General features: G+C 47.0%; 2 protein-coding genes across 6 annotated transcripts in view; one reads left to right on the top strand and one right to left on the bottom strand.

Moving 5' to 3' along the window:
* SNAP29 (synaptosome associated protein 29) overlaps window positions 1-3,969 on the bottom strand; it is a 32,246-nt gene extending 28,277 nt beyond the window's left edge. The window contains exon 1 of the mRNA XM_004063069.5: window positions 3,427-3,969. Coding sequence (XP_004063117.2) covers window positions 3,427-3,843 — 417 coding nt within the window. The 5' untranslated portion in view covers window positions 3,844-3,969. The remainder of the gene's footprint in view (window positions 1-3,426) is intronic.
* Window positions 3,961-17,987, top strand: part of PI4KA (phosphatidylinositol 4-kinase alpha) — a 150,728-nt gene continuing 136,701 nt past the window's right edge. For 3 of the 5 annotated variants that reach the window (XM_055375015.1, XM_031007555.3, XM_055375014.2), the window contains exon 1: window positions 4,048-4,218. In XM_055375015.1, coding sequence (XP_055230990.1) covers window positions 4,048-4,218 — 171 coding nt within the window. Of the gene's footprint in view, window positions 4,219-17,987 lie in introns of all 5 variants that reach the window. The other 2 variants (XM_055375017.1, XM_031007558.3) reach the window with 1 other exon arrangement.

The raw sequence follows: 17,987 nt of genomic DNA, 5'->3' as shown, positions 1-17,987 counted from the left end.
ATTCCAACGTGTTGTCTCACTGACAAGAGCACCTGTCACCTGCCCAGTCATGACCACATTGTACTTCTCACAGCAATGCCTGGCCTGGCCAAGCCTGATATGCCTGAAGTGCCACTCTGCCTCAGCTCTCACTGTCCCCACTGCATAGAAAGACCTTTGGGGGCAGCACGGGGCATGTCATCACAATCTATATCAAACTCACACCTATTACGTTTTTGCCTCCCCTGAGTTATGAGACCAGAACTTTCCCTATGACCTCCAAGGGCTCCTAAGCTACCTCCTCCATCCCCTGTCCTCTAACACACCCAGTCTATCACGTCCCTTCTCTGGACCCAGGAGCTCTGTTGCTGGGCCAGTGCATTTGCATATTCGCTTGTCTTCCCTAAGAACATCCCTCATTCTCACTCCTCTTGTGTAAACCTCAGCCTTAAAAGCTAGATTCAAGTTTATCCTCTGCCACAATGCCCTACTTTGAATCATTGATTCCCTACTTCATTTTTTCTCAGTTTACAAAGATGTCTCCTTAAATAGTTGTTAGTTGACTTCCTTGGGCTTGAGATCCTCAATCATGTGACCCATTCACCACGGCCCTAAAACCTCAGGCAATCCTCTCAAATCTAAACCAAGACTTCCCATTTAGAATGGAACATAGGAATCCAGTAGGTATGAGATGTAAGAACTACAAGCAAAACCTCCTCAACAAGGTTAGGACCGGGCGCAGTGGCTCACATCTGTAATCCCAGCACTTTGGGAGGCTGAGGTGGGCAGATCACCTAAGGTCAGGAGTTTGAGACCAGCCTGCCCAACATGGCGAAACCTGTCTCTACTAAAAATACAAAAATCAGAGGCCAGGTGTGGTGGCTCACACCTGTAATCCCAACACTTTGGGAGGCCAAGGCAGGTGGATCATGAGGTCAGGAGTTCAAGACCAGCCTGACCAACACAGTGAAACCCCGTCTCTGCTAAAAATACAAAAATTAGCTGGGCATGGCGGTGGGTGCCTGTAAGCCCAGCTACTCAGGAGGTTGAGGCAGGAGAATTGCTTGACCTGGGAGGCAGAGGTAGCAGTGAGCTGAGATCGCGCCACTGAACTCTAGCCTGGGAGACACAGCAAGACTCCAACTCAAAAACAAAAAACACCAAAAAAACAAAAACAAAAAAATTAGCCAGGTGTTGTAGCAGGTGCCTGTAATCCCAGCTACTCGGGAGGTTGAGGCAGGAGAATCACTTGAACTGGGGAGGTGGAGGTTGCAGTGAGCTGAGATCACACCATTGCACTCCAGCCTAGGTGACAGAGTAAGACTTTGTCTCAAACAAAACAAAAATAAAAAACCAACAGTTAAACACAGGGAGGTGGGCTAGGTGCAGTGGCTCACGCCTATAATCCCAGGACTTTGGGAGGCCGAGGTGATGGATCATGAGGTCAAGAGATCGAGACCATCCTGGCCAACATGGCAAAACCCCATCTCTATTAATACCAAAATTAGCTGGGTGTGGTAGTGCACGCCTGTAGTCCCAGCTACTCAGGAGGCTGAGGCAGGAGAATCACTTGAACCCAGGAGGCGGAGGCTGTAGTGAGCCAAGTTGGTGCCACTGCACTCCAGTCTGGTGACAGAGCGAGAATCTGTCTCAAAAAAAAAAAAAAAAAAACACAGGGAGGTGGATCAATGAGGGATACATGAACAGAGAGAGGTGGGGAAGGGAATTAACCCAAGAAAACAGCAAGGGGAAATGATAGGGTGTTGCTCTGTCGCCCAAGCTGGAGTGCAGTGGTATGAACATGGCTCACTGCAACCTTGACATCGTGGGCTCAAGCGATCCTCCTGCCTCAGCCTCCACAGTAGCTGCACTCACATGCGTGTGCCACCATGCCTGGCTAATTTTTCAAATTTTGTAGAGACGCAGTTTCGCCTGCTGGTCTCAAACTCCTGGGCTAAAGTGATCTGCCTACCTCAGCCTCACAAATTGTTGGGATTACAGAAGTACAACCGCGCCTGGCTTATACATTTTTTTAAACCTTTTTTTTTCCTCTGTCCAAACAAAACTGTTTCATTAGCAGGCTGAAGAGAGACTGTGGTGTACAATAGAGAATAATTCTCGACCGGTATGGTGGCTCACGCCTGTAATCCCAGCCCTTTGGGAGGCCAAAGCGGGCGGATTGCCTGAGGTCAGGAGTTCCAGACCAGCCTGGCCAACGTGGCAAAACCCTGTCTCCACTAAAAACACAAAAAAAATTAGCCGGGTGTGGCGGCGCACCTGTAGTCCCAGCTACTCGGGAGGCTGAGGCAGGAGAATCGTCTGAACCCCGGAGGCGGAAGTTGCAGTGAGCCCAGATCGTGCCACTGCACTCCAAGCAAGGGCGACAGAGCGAGATTCCATCTCAAAAAAAAAAAAAAAAAGAAAAAGAAAAAGACCCTCCAGGATCTCGGTCTGTTGCCCATGCTGCAGTGCAGCAGCACGATCTCAGCTCACTGCAACCTCTGCCTCCCGGGTACAAGCGATTCTCCTACCTCAGCCTCCTGAGTAGCTGCGACTACAGACGCACCACCACACCCGGCTAGTTTTTTTTTTTTTAATTTTAGTGGAGACAGGGTTTCACCATGTTGCCCAGGCGGGTCTCGAACTCCTGAGCTCAGGCGATGCGACGCCTAGGCCTCCCAAAGTGCTGGGATTACAGGCGTGAGTCACTGCGCTCGGCCAGAATAATTGTTATTGAAGGTACTACTCTCTGAAATCTAAGGATGGGAAGAACTGATGAATATGAGTTGGAGCAACAAACTCTTAACCCGCACACTATTTGTCTAGGATTTGGGAAGTAAAGGTAAGACCCTGGACTCAACCAAACCCAGGCTTTGGTCAACTCGGCAGCTGTCTGAGCTGAAAGGACTTCAATACCTCTATTGGTTGGTTAGGTGGAGATGTGGTCAATGATGCGGGAAGAACTCGTGGACCACCTGCCCTGATGCTTCAGGGTATCACCTGACACTCGCAGGCACATAGTCCTCTCTTTCTGGCTCACTCCGGAAGGAATGGCCAAAACCCTGTGCCAGATTTTGCACAGGAAATAATGTCGAAGAAACGGACTCTCCATTTCCCAAACTTAGGACCTGCTGTTCAGAATTTTTACTCACCTGGACAGAAAATAATCTGGCGTTTCCCCGTGAGCTAGGCGTAAGAAAAAAAAAATCAACGAAGCAGACTAATAGCTAAGGAAGATTTCTGGGGTAAACTGCCCTCTTCAAGTACTCCAGATGCACATACCTTTACATAGTTAACAGATTGTTACCACCATCGAGTCACTAAGGTGCAAGAATCTATGCTAGGCAACTTGAGAATTCTCAAAAGATTGTGAGCAAAAAACATTTCTCGTCTCCGTTTGACAGCGCAGACACCGGCCAGTCCACACCAGCCCTGCCCCAGGCTCACCTCGGAAGAGGCGACCCCAACCTTCTCGGACTCGTACATGAGGGCCAGGGACCTGCTGGTGCTGGCGGCCGTGGCCTCAGCCCTGCGGAGGACCTCCTGCCGCAAGTACTGCTGCCTGTCCGCGGGAGCGTCGGGCCCGTCGGAGAGGTCTCGGGCGTCCCTCCAAGGGGCCGGCCGGGCGCCTTCGTCCTCCCCGTCGTCGTCGAACGGATTGTAGCTTTTAGGGTAAGCTGACATGGTGCCGGCGCGGCTCTCGGTCTGGGAAGGAGAAGGAGGAGCCCCACTGCCGCCGCCGTCCAGGGCCTCGCCCCGCCCGCCGACCCCGCGGTCGTCGCGCGAACTCCTTCCGCGCGTCGCGCGCAGGTGGCCCCGCCCTCGGAGCCGACCATCGCGCAGGTCGGCTGGGGGGGCCCACATCCGGCGCGCGCAACCGCAGCCTACTGTCCATCCCCTCTCTCCCCTGCAGCGGTGGGCCCGCCCTGCAGCCACGCCCTATCTAGTGTCGGCAACTGATAGGTCACGTGGCGGGAAAGCCGGATGCACCTACGCCTGCGCCGTGAGGTCGGGCGCTCGCGGGCCGGGAGCGGGGAGCCGGCGGGCAGCGCCGCGGCTCGTGAGGCGATGGCGGCGGCCCCGGCCCGGGGAGGCGGAGGCGGAGGAGGAGGCGGAGGCGGAGGAGGCGGCGGCGGCTGCTTCGGCTCCGGCTCCAGCGCCTCGCGGGGTTTCTATTTCAACACGGTCCTGTCACTGGCCCGCTCCCTGGCGGTGCAGAGACCAGCATCCTTGGAGAAGGTAACGTCGGCGGGCTGGGCCGCGGGCTGACAGGAGGAGGGGCTGGGGTGACGAAGCGTGGAGGCGGGACGAGGGTCTGTGGGAGGCCGAGGCTGGGCTCGCCGGCAGCCTGTGCGGGAGGGGGCGCCTGAGCGGAGGGATCTAGCGGGGGAAGGAGGCCCTAGAGGGAGGGGCTGGTGAAGAGAGAGGGACCGTGGGGGAGGGGTCGGCGGGGCCTGCAGGGCCGCTGCAGGTGGGTGGTTGTGGGATGGAGGTGGGGGATGTGAGCTGCTGGCCCAGGGAGCATCTTGTGACATCGCGGAGGTGGAGGCTGGATCGTGGGCGGCTGTGCGGAGCAGTGGGATGAGCCGAGGACCAGGGGTCAAGACCTGGGTTTCTGCTCCCGATTTCACCTGCTTTTTATTCCGCGACCTTGGGAAGATGGCTTTCTTGTAAAATGGGGATGCTTTTATCTGCTTTGCCGGCTTCACCGGACTGTGGTGACCAGGAGACGAAACACTGTCTTGAAAGTGCTTTGTGACTGTAAACCAACTGCGCAGTGTTATTCTACGAGGCTGGGGGCGTTAGGTTGGGTAAAAGATTGTGCGTTTGCAGAGGGGACAGTGGCAGGGAAAGGAGAGTGAACTGTCAGTGGGCAGAGAAGTGAACTCGGAATTGCTTCAGAAGAGAAAGGTGAAGTCATGCCAGAGCAATCCTCATCTTGGGAGAAAGGTGAAAGGCAACTCAGTGGTGTGCCTTGAGATCTGGAAAGAGACAGATTTTAGAGTCAGACCTGAATTTGTTCCCTGCACTGGCACTTACCATGTCCTCTTGGGTAAATTTAACTCTTAGAGCCTCTGTATCCTTATCTGTAAAATGAGGTTGTTCTTGAGAATTAAATGAGTTCTAGCATAAAGCATCTTGCACGGGTCAAGGCACAGAGTGGGTGAGCAGTAAATGTCAACTTTCTTTGCCCACCAGTGTGCGATGAGACTCAGCACAGTGTTTAGCCCTGAAAGGATGGAATTATTTTCCCACTCAACTTTTTGGCAGATGGAAAGAGGATGTTTTCCGACAAGATAAGGCAGTGTGATCGGAGACCAGCCTGCTGCAGTTGGGAGTGGTTTTGTGGCTGTCTGCTGATGGATGAAGCTGAAAGGCTGTTTTAGGCACTTTTGGCAGAGTGACCTGGTCCTTGGCCTTGTCGGTTCTCATATTTGATTTTATCATGCACCTTCGGGGTGAGAAGGTCCTGGCAGATTGGTGCTAACCTGACTTCTAGCTAAAGAGGGAGTACAATGCAATGGAAAGGACGTGAGTTTGGAAAATGGGACCTCTGAATTTAAATCCTGTATCACTTGCTTTCACTAGTGTGACTCTAGACAGGTCAGTTCCCTTCTCTGATACTTTGCTATCTTCTGTCAAATACAAGGTAGTACTTCATAGGAGTATTGTGAAGAGCAACAAAAAGGCACGTGGGTACCTAATGTATGAGCACTGTTATCATTAGATAGTCTGACTAATGGAGTGTAGTGCTGTTTTATTGAATCAAACTCATGCTAGCTAGTCAGCACATTCGCTTCTTAGCAGGAGAGCCAACAAATATATCTTATGACTGATTGCTGGATTCTGGGAGGAGAGAAGAGAATGCAGTGAATTGGATGATCTTTAAGAAGCTGGTCCTGCAGCTCCAGCAGTGGTAGCACCCTTTCCACTCAGTAACTCAGAAAAGGGCACCTTGAGCTCAATTTGCTTCTTCAGCCATGTTCACTAGTCACGAGAACATTCTGTAATTGCAACATTCTTAGCTTTGTAGTAATAACTGCTTCAGTTGTTAAGATTATATTTTATGGCGGGGCGCGGTGGCTCATGCCTGTAATCCCAGCACTTTGGGAGGCTGAGACAGGCAGATCACTTGAGGTCGGAGTTTGAGACCAGCCTGGCCAACATGGTGAAACCCTGTCTCTACTAAAAACCCAACATTAGCCAGGTGTGGTGGCACGTGCCTCTAATCCCAGCTACTTGGGAGGCTGAGGCAGGAGAATCGCTTGAACCTGAGAGGCAGAGGTTGCAGTGAGCCAAGATTGCACCATTGCACTTCAGCCTGGGTGATAAGAGCAAAACTGTCTCAAAAAAAAAAAAAAAAAGGAAAAAGATTATATTTTACAAGGAACACAGCCATAGCCACAGGTTGGCAGCTCCCTAATGCCACTTACTTTAGGAAGTACTTCAGTCTCATTGGCAACATTTACCAATCACTTTTTTGGTTTTTTTGAGAGGGAGTCTCGCTCTGTTGCCCAGGCTGGAGTGCAGTGGTGAGATCTCGGCTCACTGCAACCTCTGCCTCTCAGTTTCAGGCTATTTTTCCACCGTAGCCTCCTGAGTAGCTGGGACTACAGGCACGTGCCACCACCCCGGGCAAATTTTTTAGTATTTAGTAGAGACGGGGTTTAGTATTTAGTATTTAGTAGAGACGGGGTTTCACCCTATTGGCCAGGCTGGTCTTGAACTCCTGACCTCAAGTGATCCACCTGCCTCGGTCTCCCAAAGTGCTGGGATTACAGGCATGAGCCACTGTGCCCGGCCATTACTAATCACTTCTGTGAAGAAGAGTGAATAGAGCAGCACTGGGGCTGCTGTTTTTACAAGAGCCTGCTTACGAGGTTGGCCTTTGGCTGGCATCTGGGAAATAGGCACTTGAATGCTTTCCTCAATCCTGTAACTATTAGTAATAAAGATGGTTCACTATGCCTAGATCCTTTTTACAAACTGTGATTTATGTTGAATACCTGCTTTCCTTCTGGGAATCTGATGGCTAGGCTGGTAGTGCATAAATTAAAAACTTAGGGTGCTGATTCTCTAATGGACTTTCCTGGGCACAAACTGCACACATGTATTGAATTTTTTGCTGCTGTAGCAAGGAGCAAGCTTGATGTATATCCTCACAGGAGGGAGAGAACATGAGGAAGCCTGTGCATGGGTTTCTACAGGCAGCCCTGACATGCTTTTAGTGACACTTGAGGTCCTTTCCTATTGCTGATATCCATTCACTGTAAAAAATTTAGCCATGAGTACAACTATATACATGTGGGCAGTCTGGGGACCCCTGAAGCAACTTATTTCATAGAGGAGGCTTCTGTAAGTGGCTGACCCCATTAAGTATATGTGAATTCCTCTCATCCTTATCTAAGATCTTGCGACTTGATTATGCTAGGGATCATTGTTAATATGTAGTCCCTGGCACATGTATACATATGTAACAAACCTGCATGTTGTGCACATGTACCGTTGAACTTAAAGTATAATAAAAATATATATATATAAAATATGTAGTCCTATAATATGTGTTTTACTACATTCCTCCTTTTAAAGCAATTGACAAAAAGCCCTTAGCATTCCCAAGGAAAAGTTTCTTGTTCTTTTTTTTTTTTTTTTTGAGACAGTTTCACTCTTGTTGCCCAGGCTGGAGTGCAATGGCATGATCTCGGTTCACTGCAACCTCCACCTCCCGGGTTCAAGCGATTCTCCTGCCTCAGTCTCCTGAGTAGCTGGGACTACAGGCACCTGCCACCACACCCAGCTAATTTTTGTATTTTTAGTAGAGATGGGGTTTCGCCATGTTGGCCAGGCTGGTCTCAAACTCCTGACCTCAGGTGATCCGCCCACCTTGGCCTCCCAAAGTGCTGGGATTGCAGGCGTGAGCCACCACGCCCGGCCAAATTTCTTGTTCTTAAGAGTAAAGGAATTTTAGAGTACGCACCTGAGATAATAAAGATGGAGACTTATAGGGGGAGATGAGTATTTAAAACCCAATCCCTCCCCTTCTCTCTTCCTTCTTCCCCTTCTCTTTGCTTCTATTTTATTCTCTTCTTCCTGAGAGATTGGAGGACTGCGTGGGGCTTGATCTAGATAGGGTTGACATGGCGAAGGCTAAGTTTGCAGAACCAGACCTCACATCTCAGCTCAGACATTGGTAACTCAGGCAGCCCTGACATGGTTTTAGTGACACTTGAGGTACATTAATGACATAACCTTCCCTACCTTTGTCTCTCTACATGCCACAGTTGTGTTTACTTACTCTAGTCACTCACTCTAATCCCAGTCCGTGAAACCAAGCCTATTGCTGCTCTGTGGACTTTACTTAAAAAAAAAAAAATTACCTTAGGCTGGGCACAGTGACTCACGCCTGTAATCCCAGCACTTTGGGAGGCTGAGGCAGGCTGATCGCTTGAGGTCAGGAGTTCGAGACCAGCCTGGCCAACATGGTGGAACCCCGTCTCTACTAAAAATACAAAAATTAGCCAGGCATGGTGGCGGACGCCTGTAATCCCAGCTACTCTGGAGGCTGAGGCCAGAGAATCACTGGAACCCAGGAGGTGGAGGTTGCAGTGAGCCGAGATCTCACCACTGCATTCTGGCTTGGGTGACAAACGGAGACTCCGTCTCAAAAAAAAAAAAAAAATTACTTTCAGAAAACATTTATTGAGCTCCTGCTGCTCCTTGGTATGTGCTAGGCCCCAGGTAAATCAGAAACAGTGTTAATTTGATTGCTCAGGTGAACAGCAGCAAGTCAGCCTTGCTACAAGTTTCCCGTCTACTCTTTTTTTTTTCTTTTTCCTTTAATGAACCAATGAAATCCCATAAATCCCATCTACTTTTTTTTTTTATTTAAATAGAGATGGGGGTCTCACCATCTTGCCCAAGCTGGTCTCAAATTCCAGAGCTTAAGGGATCCTCCTGCTTTCGCCTCCCAAAGTGCTGGGATTACAGGTGTGAGCTACCCCAACCTGACCAAGATCCCATCTACGCTCATATTTCAGGTCTGGTGACTAGACTCCTGCCATGTTCCCATAGCCAAAGCCAAGACCCTTGAGCATCTGTTCTGATCCATGGCTGAGCTTTGAGCTTTTCCTGCTAGGCTGTGCTTTAGACTGGGGTCCCACCCCCAGGATTGGAACCCACCTCAGAGGACACTCTGTCTGTGAAGCCCTTTGAACCAAATCCTACCCAGTCCTCAGCCCTCTCCCTCTGGGAGAAAGATAAGAAGAAAAAAATAGACAAGAAAGAAAGTGAGGCTTTTCAACATTGGGATCTCCATATACAGTTGGCTTCCAGACTCCTCCTTCCTGATTTTTATCTGCCCCGCTAGTCTTGTTCTGCTTTCCTGGTTCTCACCTGTCTTCAGAATGTTGCTGAGCCACCCCTACTAAGCTTCCTCCTGGCCCTGCCTGGTTAATCTTCCTTTGTCAGGGAAGTTCAGTGGCCTGTTTGTGTCTCTCCTCTATAGGCCTGTATTAAACCAGTGGACCCTCGATCCTGGGATACCGAGAGTCATGGGCAGAGCTGCAAAGTAGATAGCATTCCTTGTCCTTCTATTCCTCTCCCCACCCTCAGGAGGCTTTGATCAGAGCCCTTTTTCCATGTCCTAAAATGTTCTCTTTGTTTTCTTCAGTTAGAATGCCAGAATCCTGAGGTGTCATAGCTAACTATTGATCTGGTTTTTGAAAGAAAATACAGATGGGGTCTCACCATTTTGCCCAGGCTGGTCTCAGATTTCTGGGCTCAGGTGATTCTCTTGCCTTGGCCGCCCAAAGTGCTGGGATTACAGGTGTGAGCTGCTGCACCCAGCCTGATCTGATGTTTAAATGGCACTGCGGCATTAGGGACAGGCTGAACCCTCCTTGGTGGACATATGTGCTCCATAAGATGAGTTAATTATAATCTGTAGTTGAGAGAATATGTGGCTTGGTGCTTAGGGTAGTGGGCTTTCTGGGGTTCATGGTTATTCAGTCTGTACTTTAGAGTGGTCTGCCATGGAGTAAAAATCATAGTGTTGGCGTTTTTCCAGTATCATGAAGCCAAGAATTTCCTATCCTCTTTCCCTTTCCTTTGTAAGGCTATGTTAAGAAGAGCCATCCGTAGAGCGAGAGGAGAGAGATAATGAGGGTCGGCGGAGGGTATACGCAGTGCCAGAATCATTGTTATTAAATCAACTAGAAAATATTTTAAGAAGAAATTGGAAGAAGAAAAAATCTTTACCTGTAACCATGCCATATTAACTATTAGTTTGCTAGGCTGCCATAACAAAGTACCACAGACTGGCTTAAACAACACAGATATATTTCCTCCTCATTCTGGAAGTTAGAAGTTCAAGATGAAGGTGTCAGCAATGTTGATTTCTTCCGAGGCCACTTTCTCCCTCTGTCTTCACGTAGCCTTCCCTCAGTGCCCTTCTGTGTCACCAGCTGTTTGTCTCCCCAGGGGGCAGAAATGTTCTATTTCTCACTCCTTACTGCAGATTCTCTTTTCTGCTGTCTGTGTTTGCAGTTTGCACTCATTGGAGATGTGGTTGCCTCTAATCTTTCCCACCAGCAGCTATTTCCATCATTGACGTCAGTTGCTGAAATTTATGCATTTTATCTTCCTGATTGCTTATTTGTTTATTTATTTATTTACTTTTTGAGATGGAGTCTTGTTCTGTCACCCAGGCTGGAGTGCAGTGGCGTGATCTCTGCTCACTGCAAGCTCCGCCTCCTGGGTTCACGCCATTCTCCTGCCTCAGCCTCCCGAGTAGCTGGGACTACAGGCGCCCGCCACCACGCCCGGCTAATTTTTTGTATTTTTAGTAGAGACAGGGTTTCACTGTGTTAGCCAGGATGGCTTATTTATATTTTTATTTTTGTATTTGCTTCTGTTGTATATGTTGGCATGCTGGAGAAAAGCTTGGCCTTTCATGAACATTGCCAAGTTGGCCAGAACACTACTTTCATTTGTGTGGTAAACTGACAAATAAATACAGAGTTGAGGCAGAAATCCTCAGGTCTCACTTGCATTTGTTTATTGAGTCCTGAGAGGCTCTGTCTCTGCTGCAGAAGCCATTCTCTTTTCCTGAATGTTTTTCTGTGTTTAAAGCTTGTCTGGAAGCCTGGATTCAGGATAACCAACGCGGCCAGGCACAGTGGCTCACGCCTGTAATCCCAGCACTTTGGGAGGCTGAGGCAGGCAGATCACCTGAGGTCAGGAGTTCGAGACCAGCCTGGCCAACATGGTGCAACCCTGTCTCTACTAAAAATACAAAAATTAGCAGGGCATGGTGGTGTGCGCCTGTAAGCCCAGCTACTTGGGAGGCTAAGACAGGAGAATTGCTTGAACCCGGGAGGTGGTGTGGTAAGCTGAGATTGCACCACGGCACTCCAGCTTGGACGACAGAGCAAGACTCCGTCACAAAACAACAACAACAACAACAAAAAAACCCCAAGGCTATACTATTATGAAAGCAAAAGATGGCACCATCTGTTCATATGATAAATCTTTGGGGGTTTGCTGTGTTGCAGGCACTGTGCTAGGCCCTGGTATTAGAGGGGTGGATAAATAGACATTAAAAAAAAATAGAGATAGGGTCTCACTGTGTTGCCCAAGCTGGTCTCAAATTCCAGGGCTCAAGCCGTCTGCCCACTTCGGCCTCGCAAAGTGCTGGGATTATAGGCATGAGCCACTGTGCCTGGCCTAGACATTTTTAAAAATAGAAATTACATTTTTTTGGAGACAGTTTTGCTTTTTCACTCAGGCTGGAGTGCAGTGGCATGATCATAACTTACTACCACCTTGAATTCCTCGGTTTGAGGGATCCTCCTGCCTCAGCCTCCCAAGTAGTTGGGACTACAGGCACACACATCGTACCTGGCTAAGTAAAAAAAGAAAAATTTTTTTAGAGATGGGGTCTTACTATCTTGCCCAGGCTTATCTCAAACCGTGGGCTCAAGTGATCCACTCACCTCAGCCTCTCAAAGTGCTGAGATTATAGGCTTGAGTCACTGTACCCAGCGAAAATTTTAAAAAATTTTAGTAGGCCAGGCGCGGTGGCTCACACCTGTAATCCCAGCACTTTGGGAGGCCGAGGCAGGCGGATCACGAGGTCACGAAATCCAGACCATCCTGGCTAACATGGTGAAACCCCGTCTCTACTAAAAATACAAAAAATTAGCTGGGCGTGGTGGCCTGTAGTCCCAGCTACTGGGGAGGCTGAGGCAGGAGAATGGCATGAACCTGGGAGGCAGAGCTTGCAGTGAGCTGAGATCACGCCACTGCACTCCAGCCTGGGTGACAGAGCAAGACACCATCTCAAAAAAAAAATTTTTTTTTTAAATGAGTATTTATAGTCCCAGGGACCTATGGGGACTCCTTCAGCATGCGCCACCACAGTCAGCTGATTTTTTGTATTTTAGTAGAGACGGTGTTCCAGGCTAGTCTTGAACTCCTGGCCTCAAGTGATCCACCTGCCTTGGCCTCCCAAAGTGCTGGTGTTAACAGGCGAGCCACCGTGCCTGGCTTGAGTGTTTAGATTTTTGTTGTGTTACTTTAGGGAATGTTGGGCTTTGTTCTGGTAGGCAGTTGCTTGTGGTTTGATTTGATCCTTCAGAGGCTAGGTTTTTCAATAGTGCTTTCTTGAGATATAATTCACATACCACAAAATTTACCCATTTAAAATGTACAATTCATCATATTTAGTGTATTCACAGAGTTGTCCATCCATCACCATGATCAATTTTAGGTCATTTTCATTGCCCTCAAAAGAAACCTTGCTGTTACCCTGCAGCCCTACCAGCCCCATCCCTAGACAACCACTAGTTTACTTTCTGTCTCTGTAGATTTATTCTGAACATTTTGTAGAAATAGAATTATATAAGATGTGGTTTTTTGTGATGGTTTATTTTTATTTTTATTTTTTTTTGAGACAGAGTTTCGCTCTGGAGCCCAGGCTAGAGTGCAGTGGCGCGATCTCGGCTCACTGCAAGCTCTGCCTCTCAGGTTCACGCCATTCTTCTGCCTCAGCCTCCCGAGTAGCTGGGACTACAGGCGCCCGCCACTGCGCCTGGCTAATTTTTTGTATTTTTAGTAGAGGCAGAGTTTCACCGTGTTAGCCGGATGGTCTTGATCTCCTGACCTTGTTGTGATCCACCTGCCTCGGCCTCCCAGAGTGCTGGGATTACAGGCGTGAGCCACCACACTTGCCATGATGGTTTTTACTTGGCATATTTTCAAGGTTCATCCATGTTGTAGCATCTCATTACTTCATTTTTATTACTGAATAATATTTGTATGCATATACCATATTTTATCCATTCATTAGTAGTTGGATGTTTGGATTGTTTCTACGTTTTGACTATTATAAATAATGCCACTATGGAAATTCATGTACAAGTGTTTCTGTAGACATATTTTCATTTCTCTTGGGTCTTTAACTAGATGTGGAATTGCTGGGCCATGCAGTAACTCTAGGTTTAACCTTTAGAGAAACTCGAGACTGTTTTCCAAAGTTGCTACACCATTTACATTCCCACCAACGGTGTACAGAGGGCTTGTTTTCTTTACATTGTCACCAACACTCTGTATTGTCTGTCTTTCCAGTTATAGCCATCCTAGTGGATGTGAAGTGGGATCTTATTATTCTGTTGTTGATATGCATTTGCCCGATGGTTAATGATGTTGAGCCAGCCTATTCTATCCTAGAACAGCCACTCTTTTGGGGTATTTGTAGATCTCCTTTGGAGATATATCTATTCAGATCCTGTGCCCAATTTTAAATTGTAGTATTTTTTTAATTAAGTTGTAATAGTTCTTTATTTTAGATACAAGTTTCTTAAGATATATGATTTGCAAATATTTTCTCCCATTCTGTGGGCTTTTTCACTTTCTTCATGGTGTTCTTTGAAGTACAAAAGTTTTAAATTTTGATGATGTCCATTTTGTCATTTTTTTTTCTTTTGTCCCTTGTGCTTTTTGTGTTGTATCTGAGAAACCATTGTCTAATTTCAAGGTCACAAAGACTTACACCTGTGTTTTTTGTTGGCAGTTTTATAGTTTAGCTCTTACATTTGAGTTTTTGATCCATTTTGAGTTAAGTTTTTATGTGATATGAGATGGGGGTCCAGTTTCATTCTTTTGCATGTGAATATCCAGTTGTCTCAGCACGATTTCTTGGAAAGACTATTCTTTTTTCCATTGAGGGGTCCTGGAACCCTTGTCAAAAATCAGTTGACTGTAAGTGTGAGGGTTTATTTGGTCTGTATGTCTTTCCTGATGCTGGCTAGTATACTGTCTTGATTACTTTAGCTTTGTAGCAAGTTTTGAAATTGGGAAGAATGAGTCCTCCAACTTTGTCCTTCCTTTTCAAGATTGTTTTTGTTATTCTGGGTCCCTTGAATTACCATGGAAATTTTAGGGTTAGCATGTTAGTTTCTGCAAAGAACTCACCTAGGGTTTTGACAGGGATGGTGTTGAATTTGTAGGTTAGTTTGGACTGTATTGCTATATTGTCCCTTTTTTTTTTTTTTTGAGATGGAGTCTCGGTCTGTCACCCAGGCTGGAGTGCAGTGGCACAATCTCAGCTCACTGCAACCTCCGCCTCCCGAGTTCAAGCAATTCTCCTGCCTCTGCCTCCCAGGTAGCTGGGACTACAGGTGTGCACAACCATGCCCGGCTAATTTTTGTATTTTTAGTAGAGACAGGGTTTTGCCATGTTGGCCAGGCTGGTCTCGAACTCTTGACCTCAGGTGATCCACCCACCCTGGCCCCTCAAAGTTCTGGGATTATAGGCATGAGCCACTGTGCTCGGCCTGTATTGCCATCTAAACAGTAGTCACTGTTTTGATCTATGAACATGGGATGTCTTTCCATTTATTTAGGTTTTCTTTACTTTTAGCAGTGTTGTAATGTTTCTTAGTTTTGCACTTCTTTTGTTTTTATTCATAAGTACTTTTTCTTTTTGATGCTGTTTTAAATGAAATTGTTCTACTGGTTTTTTTTGTTTTTTTTTTTGAAACAGGGTCTCACTATCACTCAGGCTGGAGAGCAGTGGTATGCAGTGGTATTATCACAGTTTACTATAGCCTGGACCTCCTAGGCTTAAGCAGTCCTCCCACCTCAGTCTCTGAAGTAGCTGGGACTAAAGGCACAAGCCACCATGGCCTGGCTAGTTTTTGTAGAAACTGGGTTTCACCATGTACTCCAGGTTGGTCTTGGGTTTCACCATGTACCCCAGGCTGGTCTTGAATTCCTGGGCTCAAGAGATCCACCCACCTCAGCCTCCCAAAGTGTTGAGATTACAGGCGTGAGCCACTGCACCCAGCCTCCTGGTTAATTTCTAAAATTTTTCTTAGAGACTCACTATGTTGCCCAGACTGGTCTCAAACTCCTGGGTTCAAGCAATCCTCCTGCCTCGGCCTCCCAAAGTGCTGGGATTATTACAGTTGTTTTTCTTTTTAAATTTTTATTTATTCATTTTTCTTCAACTTTTATTTTAGGTTCATGTGCAGGATGTGCAGGTTTGTTAAATGTGTGCCATGGTGGTTTGCTGCACAGATCTTCTCATCACCTGTGTATTAAGCCCAGCATCCATTAGCTATTACTTTTTTTTTTTTTTTTGAGATGGAGTCTTACTCTGTTGCCCAGTCTGGAGTTCAGTGGCGTGATCTCGGCTCACTGCAACCTCCACCTCCTCGGTTCAAGTGATTCTCCTGCCTCAGCCTCCTGAGTGGCTGGGATTACAGGCGCGTTGCACCACACCCAGCTAATTTTTTTGTATTTTTAGTAGAGACGGGGTTTCATCATGTTGGTCAGGCTGGTCTCGAACTCCTGATCTCATGATCCACCCACCTCGGCTTCCCAAAGTGCTGGGATTACAGGCATGAGCCACCGCACCTGGCCCCCCACCCGTTTTTTATTTTTTTTGAGCCTGCACTATTGCCCATGCTGGAATGCACTGTGGTGATCTCAGTTCACTGCAATCTCTGCTTCCCAGGTTCTAGCAATTCTCTTGCCTCAGCCTCCTGATTAGCTGGGACTACAGACGCTCGCCCCCACGCCTGGCTAATTTTTGTATTTTTAGTAGAGATGGGGTTTCACCATATTGACCAGGCTGATCTTGAACTCCTGACCTAAAGTGATCCACCCACCTTGGCCTCCCAAAGTGCTGGGATTACAGGCATGGGCCACTGTGCCTGACAGCTATTTTTCCTGATATTCTCCCTCCCCACCTCACAGGCCCCAGCGTGCATTGTTCCCCCCCACTGTGTGTTCCTGTGTTCTCATCATTCAGCTCCCACTTATAATTGAGAACGTGCAGTATTTGGTTTTCTGTTCCTGCGTTAGTGTTTTTCTTTTTTTTTTTTAATAATTGAGATAAAGTTCATATAACATAAAATTAACCATGGAATAGTTTTCTTAATTTGCTCATTGCTGCGTTGTAGAAATACAATTTATTTTCTTTTTTTTTTCTTTTTTTTTTGAGATAGAGTCTTGTTCTGTCGCCCAGGCTGGAGTGCAGTGGCGCGATCTTGGCTCACTGCAAGCTCTGCCTCCCGGGTTCATGCCATTCTCCTGCCTCAGCCTCCCGAGTAGCTGGGACTAGAGGCACTCGCCACCAAGCCTGGCTAATTTTTTTGTATTTTTCTTTTAGCAGAGGCAGGGTTTCACCGTGTTGGCCAGGATGGTCTCGATCTCCTGACCTCCTGATCTGCCCGCCTCGGCCTCCCAAAGTGTTGGGATTACAGGCGTGAGCCACAGCGCCCGGCTGATTTTCGTATCTTAATCTTGTGTCCTGTAACCTTGCTGAATTTGTTTGTTAGAAGGTCATGAATCTGTCTACAGATGACCAAAGAGCATCTTTTTTATTTTGTATTTTTGGAGACAGGATTCTGCTCTGTTGCCCAGGCTGGAGTGCAGTGGCACGATCATAGCTTACTGCAGCCTCTAACTCCTAGGCTCAAGCAGTACTCCCACCTCAGCTTCCCAAGCAGCTGGGATTACAGGCACTTCCCACCGCGCTCAGCTCAAAAGCGCATCTCTAATGAAACTCTGATCCAGGGTGCTTGTAGGAGCAGGTGCTGTTCCATTTACATTTGTAGGTCCATGTGTATCATGTCACAGTCACCTTTGTTTATCATGATAGCTCTGAGTCACTTCGAAAATATCAGCTTATGTTCAATATTTTTTGTCTGAGGGGATGGTACATTTGAGAAAGACAATTACAAATGGTTTTAACAGAAAAATATACCATTAATACTTAAATCTTAGTCTTTTGTTCTCAGAGAATTTTGTTTCTCCAGAAAGACAATTCCCAGAGGTTTTAAATAACAAGTAGTGCTCTTTTAAAAAAATCATTTAATTATCCAACTTTTATAATGCTATTATTGTAGCTTTATTTTGACCTAAATACCTTACAAGTACCCTCTGTTATGGTTGATTCTCATCTGCAATTTTCTGCCCAGTCATCCAGACTTACTTTCTCCTTGAATCTTATTTTCTCCTTGGTTTAGCATTTCCTTACCTTGGCAGTCAAAATTCACATCTTTGAGATACCTGTCTTTTAATATCCTTGGGTTAAAGTATTGCCAAGAGTTCTTATCAAAGTCTAAGTCAGTCATATTTGTTGCCTCCCTGTGGTCCATTGACTTAAAAACCTTTCGAAAGTGGTGGGTAGAAGCCCTCTGGATCCTTTTTGTAAATGGGAATAACCCTGGCCATCGTGGTCAGATTTTGGGCTTAATGACTTTTTATAATGACCCACTCCCCCTAAGACCCATAAAAACAAACAACTTGCTAGTTTATTGTAAAATTCTGATTCTGAAAAGCCATTTGATGTTATTTTTCTTTTCATTTTTTCAAAGACTATAGGGTTAATGCTTTATCCTGCATTAGGACTTCGACCTCTCTGTGTCTGTTTCATCATATGTAAAAGGGGGATGATTAATAATAGCTACCTAATGAGCTGTTGTGAGGATTAAATAAGA

The sequence above is a fragment of the Gorilla gorilla genome, chromosome 23 (genome assembly GCF_029281585.2).
Source record: "Gorilla gorilla gorilla isolate KB3781 chromosome 23, NHGRI_mGorGor1-v2.1_pri, whole genome shotgun sequence".
Lineage (NCBI taxonomy): Eukaryota > Metazoa > Chordata > Mammalia > Primates > Hominidae > Gorilla > Gorilla gorilla.
The sequence above is the reverse complement of the archived record's forward strand: the minus strand, read 5'-3'. Positions and strand labels throughout refer to the sequence as shown.